The sequence below is a fragment of the Bombina bombina genome, chromosome 4 (assembly GCF_027579735.1).
Source record: "Bombina bombina isolate aBomBom1 chromosome 4, aBomBom1.pri, whole genome shotgun sequence".
Classification (NCBI taxonomy): Eukaryota; Metazoa; Chordata; class Amphibia; order Anura; family Bombinatoridae; genus Bombina; species Bombina bombina.
In genome coordinates, this window is record NC_069502.1 from 4,885,176 (window position 1) to 4,899,137 (window position 13,962).

The following is a 13,962-nucleotide window of genomic DNA, read 5'->3' on the forward strand; positions in this document are numbered from 1 at the left end:
GTAGTCTAGTCCTTTCACTTAAGTACTTCTACCTGGCGTCAGGTTGATAACTCCTATAGTTTTCTATTGTATTCGCTACCTAAATGGTCGCGAAGGAAATCACGCGAAGTTACAGTGAAAGTTGGAGCGGGCGGATTAGTTGTAACATTCATAATTTCCGATTACAGTGAATTTACGTGCGATCGAACATGTAGTAAGTGGAAAAAGGCTTCAGAACGATGAGTTGAGTAAAATTACGATCGCTGATGAAAAATAGTGGTTTTTCGAGCAGATCGCAGATTGATACATACGAGAAGCAGATCGTGAGCGAATTTTGACGCGGAAATACAGACGGACAGTCACTTTGAAGCTTAGTACATGGCGCCCTTTGTGTGTAAATGTACTGTGTAAGGTAAATTTATTAGCTAGTGTTTTATGAGTGCAACTGTACTGTGTAATGTATATTTATTAGATAGTGTTATGTGTGTAACTGTACTGTGTAATGTATATTTATTAGACAGTGTTAATATGAGTGTAACTGTACTGTGTAATGTATTTATTAGACAGTGTTAATATGAGTGCAACTGTACTGTGTAATGTATATTTATTAGACAGTGTTAATATGAGTGTAACTGTACTGTGAAATGTTTATTTATTAGACAGTGTTAATATGAGTGCAACTGTACTTTGTAATGTATTTTTGAACTGTTTTGTGCACGTTTTTAGTTTCAGAAAACAGTTAATCATAGCTCTGTTATCATGAATAGTAGTGTAAATGTATACATGTAGGGATAGCTTTAACGTGTTTACTTTTAGTTAATATTACATTTATGTGGTTAAATATGATCTGTGTGATAATTACCTTGAGAAATGAATGGTGATTTTTTTTTAGAACTGTCATAAAAATGCAATGGATTGTTTAGGCCTATGGCATATTGCACATAGCTTGTGGGCTATGATAGAGATGGGGTTAAAATATATATATTATATCCATGCACTCAACAGACATAGCACATTCTTATTTAACCGTTTTATATCTGCCTACCACTATCTGTTTCAATATCTCCTTAACAAGGATGAAGTCCCATTAAAATAAATGAAGAGCTCTTATATTTGAAACCAGATCCTGGACAGGTATTTCCATAGACAAATCCCTTTTGCGTTCTTTTAGAAAATGTATGTACTTTAGTGTGAATACCTTGGGTCTGGGGGATTTAAGCCTTGACAACTAAGCTATACCATTTTTCAGCTCAGTTATGACATCAGCATACAAAGACCTATGTTGCCTTTGTATGGGCTGTGCCAGCTTTGGGATTAGGAGTGGACTAGTCATTTTTTATGTCAGTATTGAATCTAAAATTATAATTATAATTAGGTAATGCTTTTCTGATACCAATATTTATTTTCAAACCTGCATTGCTGCATACATTGATGATGCAATGTATATGATCCCTTTATACAGTATTGTTTGGCAATGTAATTGACTTTTGTCAACAGAAACTCAACCCCTGTTCATTAAAGGGACAGTCAACACCAGAAATGTTGTTGTTTAAAAAGATAGATAATCCCTTAATTACCCATTCCCTAGTTTTGCATAATCAATACTCTTATATTAATATACTTTTTACCTCTGTGATCAACTTGTATCTAAGCCTCTGCAGACTGCCCCCTTATCTCAGTTCTTTTGACAGACTTGCATTTTAGCCAATCAGTACTCACTCCTAGGTCACTTCACCTGCATGAGCTCAATGTTATCTATATGAAACACATGAACTAATGCCCTCTAGTGGTCAAAATGCATTCAGATTAGATGCAGTCTTCAAGGTCTAAGAAATTAGCATTTGAACCTCCTAGGTTTAGCTTTCAACTAAGAATAACAAGAGAACAAAGCATAATTGGTGATAAAAGTAAATTGTGAAGTTTTTAAAATTACATTCCTTATATAAATCATTAAAGTTTTTTTGGGACTTGACTGTCCCTTTAAAAAATTATTGAAATTAAGACATCAATAGAAACATAGAATTTGACGGTAGATAAGAACCAAAAAGGCCCATCAAGTCTACCCATTATAATACACCTATAGATGCTGGGGGATTCTGGTTATATTATAAATATGTATACAATGTTTTATTTATATGTTTTTCATTGTATAATGCTATAATATGTATTTTAATTATTGTTGTGATTTTAAAAATTGTGTATTTTGCTTTTGTTACAATAAATATACCGAATATCACAAAGAAAAAAATGTGAAATAAATGTGATAACAAAAATCATAAAAGGAAAACCAAATAAAGTTCTGAATCAAGGATATGTCTGTGTCCTCTGGATGAGTTTTTCAGCTTGTTAGCATTCCTCAGTGAGATCCCATAAAAAAGGAAACAGAAAATTGCAACATAGTGTGAATCTGTAACGGCACTTTGAGGAAGTAGTTGTTTTGTAACAAATGACTACTCACATTTGTTGGAGCTTTCCACTAAGCTCAAGGATATGCGCACTTCCACTTTATACTGATGGGAAAACAGTACACTAGGCAAAACTTGGATACAAATTTATTTTAAAATATATAAAAGCGTCACATAAGCCTTGATAACACCACAATGTAAGGGTACTAAAGCAGATATGCTGTAACAAATGCTTCAAATCGCCAAACTTGCAAAGAGGTAAATGGATCAGCAGGAGTGTGACCGCCGAAACCAAAACCTTTTTAGTAGCAAGACAATAGCGCTAAGCCCCCAGGTGTCCTGGCTAGTGTAGAGACATGATAAAACTCAATATAGAACAGTTCAGTTCCGACGTACGTTTCGCTGGTATCCTTGACAAAGCATACCAGCGAAACGTACGTCGGAACTGAACTGTTCTATATTGAGTTTTATCGCGTCTCTACACTAGCCAGGACACCTGGGGGCTTAGCGCTATTGTCTTGCTACTAAAAAGGTTTTGGTTTCGGCGGTCACACTCCTGCTGATCCATTTACCTCTTTGCAAGTTTAGCAATTTGAAGCATTTGTTACAGCATATCTGCTTTAGTACCCTTACATTGTGGTGTTATCAAGGCTTATGTGACGCTTTTATATATTTTAAAATAAATTTGTATCCAAGTTTTGCCTAGTGTACTGTTTTCCCATCAGTATAAAGTGGGAGTGTGCATATCCTTGAGCTTAGTGGAAAGCTCCAACAAATGTGAGTAGTCATTTGTTACAAAACAACTACTTCCTCAAAGTGCCGTTACAGATTCACACTATGTTGCAATTTTCTGTTTCCTTTTTTATGGGATCTCACTGAGGAATGCTAACAAGCTGAAAAACTCATCCAGAGGACACAGACATATCCTTGATTCAGAACTTTATTTGGTTTTCCTTTTATGATTTTTGTTATCACATTTATTTCGTATTTTGCTTTTGTGATCTTAATATCTCATAGAAGACAGTTGTACGACTTTCGGGTTTCATTTATTGCCGATATAGGTTTTCAATGTTCTGAACATGTTATACTTATAATATTGTGAGTGCACTGTAGCAAATGTGTTATTAATATGTTAATAATATTGTACACCTATGTTACAGTGCGGTCGGGGTTTTAGCAAACACACATTCTATGGGGCTGATTTATCAAGTGTCTGTTCGACATGATCTGCTCAGCGGATCATGTCCAACAGACATTGCTGAATGAACTACTTGTGCAATTGTGAACTGCTTGTGCAATGCTGCCCCCTGCAGATTTGCGGCCAATAGGCCACTAGCAGGGGATGTCAATCAACCCGATCATATACATTGGGCGGATTGATGTCCACAACTTCAGAAGAGGTGGACAAGTTATGGAGCAGTGGTCTTAAGACTGCTGCTTCATAACTGCTGTTTCCAGCGATCCTGAAGACTCGCACAGAAACAGCTGCATTGGGGCCGTTTGACAGATTGTTAGATCTGCCCCTATGTCATGTAAACATATTTTATATACAGCCCCCCACAAGATCAGAGATAGCTGGGGATGTAAGACTTTTGCTGAAGCTGGGATACCTTTAAATTCCTATGGAGACACATTGCCACTCATCAGAACAGAGAGGGGCAGCCCACTTTCTTTGACTAAATAGCCATACCCACATTTTTTTTCAATTTAAAGGCAACAATTCCATTTCTTGTGGGTCTGACAATTGTTTGATCATCAGGGCCAATGTGAGGGTTGCATGTATTAAAAATACATTGTAGTTTTTTTTATTGTTATTTCACATTTATTACAATCAAGAGTAAAGTCTAAATAAATTAAAAGTGAAATCATACAAATCTGTCTGACTTACAGTGGTAGAATACAAATCTTAATCGCCTGGCACTGAAGGCGTCAAAGATGCTCAGATTATCTAAAAACTAGAAACTTGACTTTTTCGTAACATTAATTTTGTAAATTATTTATGCTCATTACAATGAGGATCTATGTTTTGATATTTGTGTCTTTAGTTATAAATTTCCCTTTGGTGTTTAGTTCTGGTCTCAGCATGATGATGTAACACTTGGGAAAGAAGATACAGCCCAGTATCCCACTGCTGGATGTCAGGATGGCGAAGATCTCCAAAGCCACCATGTATTTGCTGTTGGAACTCAGGTAGGCTGGGACAAAGGTGATCCAGACACTGCAAAACATCAGCATGCTGAAGGTGATCATCTGGGCTTCATTGTAACGGTCAGGAACCTTCCTTACTGCAAATGCAACAACGAAACTCAGAGCGGCCAGAACTCCCAAGTAGCTAACAACAATATAGAATGCAATAGGGGATCCCTCATTACACTTTAATATCATCTTCCCTGTGATGGACTGGGTGTCATAGTCTGGGTAAGGAGGAGAAGTAATTAACCACACAGTGCATATAGCAGCCTGACCCAATGTGCAGACAAGGACAAAACAGTAGGAAATGCTGGTCCTTAATATCTTTCTTAATTTGCTATTAGGCTTTGTGGCTTTGAATGCAATAACAACTGTGATGGTTTTAGCCAGGACAGAAGAGGCAGCAACAGTGAAAAAAAGTCCAAATACTGTTTGTCGCAGTTTACAAGTAATTTTCCCAGGATACCCAATGAATAACAAGGAGCAGAAGAAGGATAACATGAGGGCAATGAGGAGCAAGAAGCTGAGGCCCCTGTTATTGGCTCGGACTACAGGGCTGTCCCAATTTAATATAAAAAGTCCCAACACTAATGCTGTTATTACAACCAGGACAACAGCCACAGCAGCAAGTGCAGCACCCATCGGGTCTTCATAAGAGAGGAACTCTACAGTTCTTGGAATACAGGTGTCTCTTCCTTGATTGGACCACTGATCTTCAGGGCACGAAATGCAGGTTTCCATGTCTGTGAACAGAAAACATTACATTTTTGTGCAGTCAGTATAAATACTAAATATCTGATTAGCTTAAAATCAGTTAATTAACACATCAATAGAATGGGAGGATGCAGGTTTTATAGTGAACCCTTATAGCCTTATCTTGGTTGGTTAATTAGTTAACTACTCATTTTTTTAAACTCTTATGAAATTTAGGGGAAACACTCCAAGTCCAAACTATCTTTAGAATTTGAAATGGAAGAAATACATCCTACAGACAGTTTAGCCTTACAATCATAGCTGGATTGTAGAGTTTGTTTTAAAACATTTAGGGGGTAGTTATCAAGCCGTCAACCTCAAATACGCTGGAATTCCGCAGCGTATTTGTGGTGAGGCTGATTCGCCTTAGTTATCAAAGGCTAGATCCCGGCAAAAGTAGAATTTTGTGACGTAAACTTCGATCCGCCGGACTCAGTCTGACACAGATCGATTCTTACGTCACTCCAGATGTTCCGCACACAAGTGCGGCACTATCTGACTACTTTTGCTAGTTATCAAAAAACTAGCAGGTACGCTCGGCACTTTTACGGCCCAGCGTACCTGGTTTTCAAACCGCCACCCTGGAGGCGGCGGATCCCATAGGAATCAATGGGAGTCTGACCATAGCGAAAGTACAAGTTCGCTGCTGACAGACATCCCATTGATTCCTATGGGAGATGTCTACACCTAACACCCTAACATGTACCCCGAGTCTAAACACCACTAATCTGTCCCCCCTATACCGCCGCAACTAAATAAAGTTATTACCCCCTAAACCGCCGCTCCCGGAGCCCACCGCAAGCTACTCTATACATATTAACCCCTAAACCGCCGCTCCCGGAGCCCACCACAACTATAATAAATGTATTAACCCCTAAACCGCCGCTCCCGGAGCCCACCGCAACTATAATATATGTATTAACCCCTAAACCTCCGCTCCCTGACCCTGCCGCAACCTATATTAAATTTATTAACCCCTAATCTGCCCCCCCTACACCGTCGCCACCTATAATAAATTTATTAACCCCTATCCTGCCCCCCACTACACCGCCGCCACTGTAATAAAATTATTAACCCCTAAACCTAAGTCTAACACTAACCCTAACACCCCCCTAACTTAAATATTAATTAAATAAATCTAAATAATATTTCTATTATGAACTAAGTTAATCCTATTTAAAACTAAATACTTACCTTTAAAATAAATCCTAATATAGCTACAATATAAATAATAATTATATTTTAGCTATCTTAGGATTTATTTTTATTTTACAGGTAACTTTCAATTTATTTTAACTAGGTACAATAGCTATTAAATAGTTATTAACTATTTAATAGCTTACCTAGCTAAAATAAAGAGAAATGTACCTGTAAACTAAAAACTAACCTAAGTTACAATTACACCTAACACTACACTATACTTTAATAAATTATTCCTATCTAAAACTAAATACTTACCTGTAAAATAAACCCTAAGATAGCTATACTGTAATTAATAATTACATTATAGCTATTTTAGGATTTATATTTATTTTACAGGTAACTTTGTATTTATTTTAGCTAATTAGAATAGTTATTAAATAGTTATTAACTATTTAATAACTACCTAGCTAAAAGAAATACAAAATTACCTGTAAAAAAAATCCTAACCTAAGTTACAATTAAACCTAACACTACACTATCATTAAATTAATTAAATAAATTACCTACAAATAACTACAATTAAATACAATTATATAAACTAACTAAAGTACAAAAAATAAAAAAGCTAAGTTACAAAAAATAAAAAAATAGGTTACAAACATTTTAAAAATATTACAACAATTTTAAGCCCCCTAATAAAATAACAAACCCCCCCAAAATAAAAAATGCCCTACCCTATTCTAAATTTAAAAAGTTCAAAGCTCTTTTACCTTACCAGCCCTTAAAAGGGCCTTTTGTGGAGGCATGCCCCAAAGAGTTTAGCTCTTTTGCCTGTGAAAGAAAAATACAACCCCCCCCCCAACATTAAAACCCACCACCCACATACCCCTAATCTAACCCAAACCCCCCTTAAAAAAACCTAACACTAATCCCCTGAAGATCATCCTACCTTTAGTCGTCTTTACTCAGCTGAGCCACCGATGGAACTGAAGAGGAGACCCGGACCGGCAGAAGTGATCCTCCAAGGGGCGCTGAAGAAATCTTCCATCCGATGAAGTGATCCTCCAAGCGGCGCTGAAGAATTCTTCCATCCAGGCGATGTCATCTTCCAAGCGGTGCTGAAGAAGCCTTCTATCTGGGGGATGTCATCTTCCAAGCCGGGTCTTGAATCTTCATCCCGCCGACGCGGAACATCCTTCTTTACCGACGGACTACCGACGAATGAAGGCTCCTTTAAGGGACGTCATCCAAGATGGCGTCCCTTCAATTCCGATTGGCTGATAGGATTCTAATCGGAATCAGCCAATCAGATTGAGCTTGCATTCTATTGGCTGATCGAAACAGCCAATAGAATGCTAGCTCAATCTGATTGGCTGATTGGATCAGCCAATCGGATTGAACTTGAATCTGATTGGCTGATTCAATCAACCAATCAGATTTTTCCTACCTTAATTCCGATTGGCTGATAGAATCCTATCAGCCAATCGGAATTGAAGGGACGCCATCTTGGATGACGTCCCTTAAAGGAGCCTTCATTCGTCAGTAGTCCGTCGGTAAAGAAGGATGTTCCGCATCGGCGGGATGAAGATTCAAGACCCGGCTTGGAAGATGACATCCCCCGGATAGAAGTCTTCTTCAGCGCCGCTTGGAAGATGACATCGCCCGGATGGAAGATTTCTTCAGCGCCCCTTGGAGGATCACTTCTGCCGGTCCGGGTCTCCTCTTCAGTTCCATCGGTGGCTTGGCTGAGTGAAGACGACTAAAGGTAGGATGATCTTCAGGGGATTAGTGTTAGGTTTTTTTAAGGGGGGGTTGGGTTAGATTAGGGGTATATGGGTGGTGGGTTTTAATGTTGGACTTTTTTAATTTAGAATAGGGTAGGGCATTTTTTTTATTTTGGGGGGTTTGTTATTTTATTAGGGGGCTTAGATTAGGTGTAAGTAGCTTAAAATTGTTGTAATATTTTTAAAATGTTTGTAACCTATTTTTTTTTTATTTTTTATAACTTAGCTTTTTTATTTTTTGTACTTTAGTTAGTTTATGTAATTGTATTTAATTGTAGTTATTTGTAGGTAATTTATTTAATTAATGTAATGATAGTGTAGTGTTAGGTTTAATTGTAACTTAGGTTAGGATTTATTTTACAGGCAATTTTGCATTTCTTTTAGCTAGGTAGTTATTAAATAGTTAATAACTATTTAATAACTATTCTAACTAGCTAAAATAAATACAAAGTTACCTGTAAAATAAATATAAATCCTAAAATAGCTACAATGTAATTATTAATTACATTATAGCTATCTTAGGGTTTATTTTACAGGTAAGTATTTAGTTTTAGATAGGAATAATTTATTAAAGTATAGTGTAGTGTTAGGTGTAATTGTAACTTAAGTTAGTTTTTATTTTACAGGTAAATTTCTCTTTATTTTAGCTAGGTAAGCTATTAAATAGTTAATAACTATTTAATAGCTATTGTACCTAGTTAAAATAAATTGAAAGTTACCTGTAAAATAAAAATAAATCCTAAGATAGCTACAATATAATTATTATTTATATTGTAGCTATATTAGGGTTTATTTTAAAGGTAAGTATTTAGTTTTAAATAGGATTAACTTAGTTCATAATAGAAATATTATTTAGATTTATTTAATTAATATTTAAGTTAGGGGGGTGTTAGGGTTAGTGTTAGACTTAGGTTTAGGGGTTAATAAATTTATTACAGTGGCGGCGGTGTAGTGGGGGGCAGGATAGGGGTTAATACATTTATTATAGGTGGTGACGGTGTAGGGGGGGCAGGATAGGGGTTAATTGGTATAATGTAGGTGGCAGAGGTGTCCGGGAGAGGCGGTTTAGGGGTTAATACATTTATCAGAGTTGAGGCAGGGTCTAGGAGCGGCGGTTTAGGGGTTAATACATTTATCAGAGTTGTGGCAGGGTCTAGGAGCGGCGGTTTAGGGGTTAATACATTTAGCAGAGTTGCGGCAGGGTCTAGGAGCGGCTGTTTAGGGGTTAGTAACTTTATTTAGTTGCGGGGGGCGCCGGTATAGGGGGTAGAACAGTGCAGTTTAGTGTGAGTGCTTAGTGACAGGCTAGCAATAAAGCTGGGAAAAAGCCGAAGAGCAGCGAGATCGGATGAGTGATAACTCCCACAGTCCGCTGCTCATCGCCCCGTGGCTTTTTGACAGCTTTATTTGATAACTTAGGCAAATTTTTTCAGGTCCGCAGCGGCGATGTGAGGCGAGCTTAGGTGGGCGTATTGGGCCGGCGAAGTCAGAAAAGTTGACGGCTTGATAACTACCCCCATAGTGAGTTTGGCTTTTTTTTAAGTATTTAGGCTTTGCTTTTGTATAAAATACTGGTGAGACACTTGGGTGCTTGAAGAAGTCCACTTAATATGAGGAAGGTTTTCATGTGGTCTGGTACAGTTAGTGTCAATGTGCTTTGGGATACTAGACCATGAGGTTCAATAGTGGTGTATTATAGGTTGTGCAAGTTAATTGTGTTAGAAGCTAAATGTGGTGTGGCCTTGGAGGCTAGGGCATTCTGGGTGGTAATTTGTTAATAGAGGTTGAAGGAGCCTAGGCAGTATGGAATTAATGTAAGGGCTGTCCAGGTGGCATGGGCGCCAAGAATTAAGAGGGTGATTAAGACTGATTGCAGAAGAGCCCTGAATAAAATAATATATGATGGTGCAGTTAGGGTTGATAGAGGATGAAGGTCTTGTACGGTTAGTATGAATGTGCTTGGGGATAATTTTGCAATTCTGATCAACAGTAGTATAGGACTATGTGGTACAGATTAATTGTGGTAGAGTCTTTGTTTAGGGTTGGCAGTAGATGGTCTACAGGATTAAATGAACTCCCTCAAATGGGCAGTAAGTATGTTACATATTATACAATGTAACAGGATGGGGATAATAGTTCTAATTTACAGAGTGTTACCTTGACAGTGTGTTTCAACCCAGTTTTAAAATTAATATGTTGGTTGCTAAGCAACATCTGTTCACTATATATCATTCTCGCATACACAAGTAACTTATTGTTTATAAAAAAGGGTTAATTTCAGAAAAACTCACTTTATGCTTGGGCTCATGTTACATGAAACATTTTAAATTATAAAAGTTTTAACTTATTATTTATAATCCTTCCTTTTTTGTAATTTAAGACTGGAAATTGTGTGGTTTCCAGTTCTGAGAACTGGACAGTGCACATATCTGTCCCTAATTGGAGACATTAGAAGTAACAAGAGAGGACACTGTCAAATGTAAGTTTTTCTAATAAAATATCATTGGCAAACCTTACCTACTTATAACAACAAGTTCATAAGGTATATTTCCACTAATCTTTAATATTCCTTTATTCATGTATTCCACAACTGCAGAATCAAACCATCACAGTTTTCTTTTCTTAGTTGATTGCAACTAAGTAACTAAAATATATATTTTCTTCAGTGTGTGGCGTTCTCCTTTTTTAACCATTTTCTTAAAGAGACATGATACCCACATGAGATTTCAGTGAGAATTCATGAGATCACACTAAAGTAAATTTTGAATTTAGCAGATTGGCAACATCAGCAGAGAGTAGCTGAAGGATAACCATTTACAGTGTACTTTACATTAAGATGCTCAGGTGATATTTTCTTGCCAGCTATTTATAATCATATCATTTTAAATAAAGTATATTTGTTAAGAAGACTTTATGGGGCCTATTTATCATGATGCGAGTGGACATAATCCGATATTGCAGATCATGTCCGCTACACATCGATAAATGCCGACAGCATACGCTCTCGGCATTTATCATTGCTAGCAGGGGGTGTCAATCAACCCGATCATATTGGATTGGTTTGATTTTCTGCGATGTCTGTCCACCGCCTCAGAGCATGCGCACAGGTTATGGAGCAGCGGTCTTTAGACTGCTGCTTCATAACTTGTGTTTCTGGAGAGCCTAAAGGCTCGTCAGGAACAGGGGGCATCAAGCTCATTACGGAGCTTGATAAATAGGCCCCATTATATTAATTTATTTTACGTTTCTTATAAAGCCATGTTGCAGACATGAGAAAAACAGCACATTTTAATTTGACAAAAAACACACAGGTCATTGAGATCCTGTTTTATAAACATTTACATAATAATAGGGGCGGGCGGACAAAGTGAAAGCAGTGGTGAAACCGAGCTCCTGTTCGGCATTTCCTGCAAGTAACTACAGTGTTTTAAGTACTTTATTTGTGTGACATACAGCAGGCAATAGTGATACAAGAGTGTAATAATAATCATTGTCATTCAACCAACAGCTTTAAATCATTGTGCTTTTTCTCAGTCCACTATTAAGAGAAGTTTGTAACATAGCAACTACAATTATAAGATATTTATGTGTCTTCGATTTTCCAACATTACTTAAGTAAAATTGGCCTACTATAATAAGCATCTCCATCTCAGTCCTTTGAGGTATAAGATTCCTATTTTGTAATTTTAGATGGTCACAATCTGCATATTTAAACAGAGGATGAGGAAGAAAAATGCAGTAATTGCAGTTGAGGCTTAGTTCCCTCTAACACATTAACATCTGCATATATGGTTTCAGGTCCCCAAAGTGCCTACCAGCTACATTTAGAATTTCTATAAAAGCCTTCTCTGGTCAAGTTAAAGGGGACAATTTATCAAGGGCCGAACAGCCTCTGATGCCCCTGTTTCTGCGTGAGCCTTCAAGGTTGACGGAAACAGCTATTATGAAGCAGCGGTCTTAAGACCATTGCTCCTTAAGTTGTCTGCCTGCTCTGATGCTAAAGACATCAAGCCGCCCGATCCTATATGATCAGCCTGATTGACAGCCCCTGCTAGCAGCTGATAAACCACAAATCTGCAGGGGTTGGCATTGTACAAGCAGTTCATCAGAACTGCTTGTGCAATGATAAATTGCGACATCGTATGCTGTCGGCATTCAGCGATGTCTGTCGGACATGATCCGCTGAGCGAATAATGTCAGACAGACCATTGATAAATTGGCCCCAGGGTTTCAAACAAAATTGAATTGCTATTCTCACCTTAACTGGGCATTGAGGATATAATCTGTGTTCCTGATTGGGGATAGTACTTGGGTCTGTTGGGCTTGATCTACGGTAAGTATGTAAGGTTCCCATTTTTTCATAAACTGAGTTGTTCTCCCCTTTAGGTCTCCAAATGTATCTGTTTGCTCTCTCTTTTTATTTGGGTAAGGACCTGTAAAATAACATTGTGAGTGAATAACAAATCTGTTTTGGGGAGATTTTGGAAGTTGAGAAATACAATTATTCGATGGGTAAGGGTCAGGGCCATTCCACCCATGGAATTCAACCATTTTTTTAGCATTCCCCAGAATTAATACAGTTTGGGGCAAGCCCAAAGCATGTGGAGTAGGTACGCTTTTGGCATTGAACATTTCGGGCATTTGCCCTTAAGATCTGAGTCCTAGTTTCTATACAACTTAGGTGTTATGTATGATGTTTCCAGAAGTTTGGTATGTGCCTCCCTAATATCTGTTGAGAGTGTAGCTCGTCTAACCCTCTGTTTGCTTTGCTGCACTAATGCTGTCAGAATTTCTGTGTCTAATGTTTTAGACCATTTCCCACTAATATGATTTAGGGTGCTCTCATTATCTGAAGTTTCTAATGCTTTATATATTGGGGAGATTGACGTAGCCCCATGTGAGAATAGGTTGAACAACTGATAAATAGAGTTATCCTTTCCAGGAAGTTTTTTAGAGTTTACTAGCGCTGTATTGTAATGTTTTACCTGTAAGTATGCAAAGTGGTGTTCGTGTGGTATGTCAAATAATATTTGTAAGTGTATAAAAGTATGAAGGACCCTTCCATCTCCATCCAAGAGTTTTGAGATTGTGTCTATGCCGAAGTTTTTCCTCTCCCTAAATGCCAGTGTGGTAATACCCGGAATGAGGTTGAGGTGTTCCTTGTAGTGGAAGAAATTTAGTGATTTCATGATTATTTATCTACTTTGCAGCATTCATATGTGAAAGCATGGGTAGCGACCAAGATTTAACCACCTGTTGCTCTAGGGTCAGAATGGTAAAACATTCTGCGCAGGTCAGACAATCAAGGACATATTTTGCTTGGGTTGCCCAACTGTAAAACTCTATATTTGTGACCGCCAGCCCTCCAGATTCAATTTAACTCATCATTCTATTTGATTTGATTCTACACTTTTTGTTGGCCTATATGAAAGAGAATATAAGTAATTCCAGAACTTAAGGTCTGCCTTGTGTAGAACCTGAGGTATCATTTGTAGGAAGTAATGGAGCTTTGGGAATAGGATAATTTTTATTAACCCAATCCTTTCTGAGAAGTGGAAGTTTTGCCCAGTGGGAGATCAGGTCATGTGTTTATTTTTTTTCAGTGGGTAGTAGTTAGCTTCATACTATTTGCTAGGATTTATAGAAAGTCTAATTCCCAGGTATTTAAAGCTGTTCATAACTACTTTATAGTCATACTTCAAGTCTAG

At 37.6% G+C, this 13,962-nt stretch overlaps 1 protein-coding gene across 1 annotated transcript in view; it reads right to left on the minus strand.

The window, feature by feature from the left end:
* Positions 1–3,516: 3,516 nt before the first annotated feature.
* LOC128655833 (vomeronasal type-2 receptor 26-like) overlaps positions 3,517–13,962 on the minus strand; it is a 55,049-nt gene continuing 44,603 nt past the window's right edge. Inside the window, exons 6-7 of the mRNA XM_053709392.1 lie at positions 4,454–5,317; positions 3,517–3,575 (exon numbers count right to left, since the gene is read on the minus strand). Coding sequence (XP_053565367.1) covers positions 3,517–3,575; positions 4,454–5,317 — 923 coding nt within the window. The remainder of the gene's footprint in view (positions 3,576–4,453; positions 5,318–13,962) is intronic.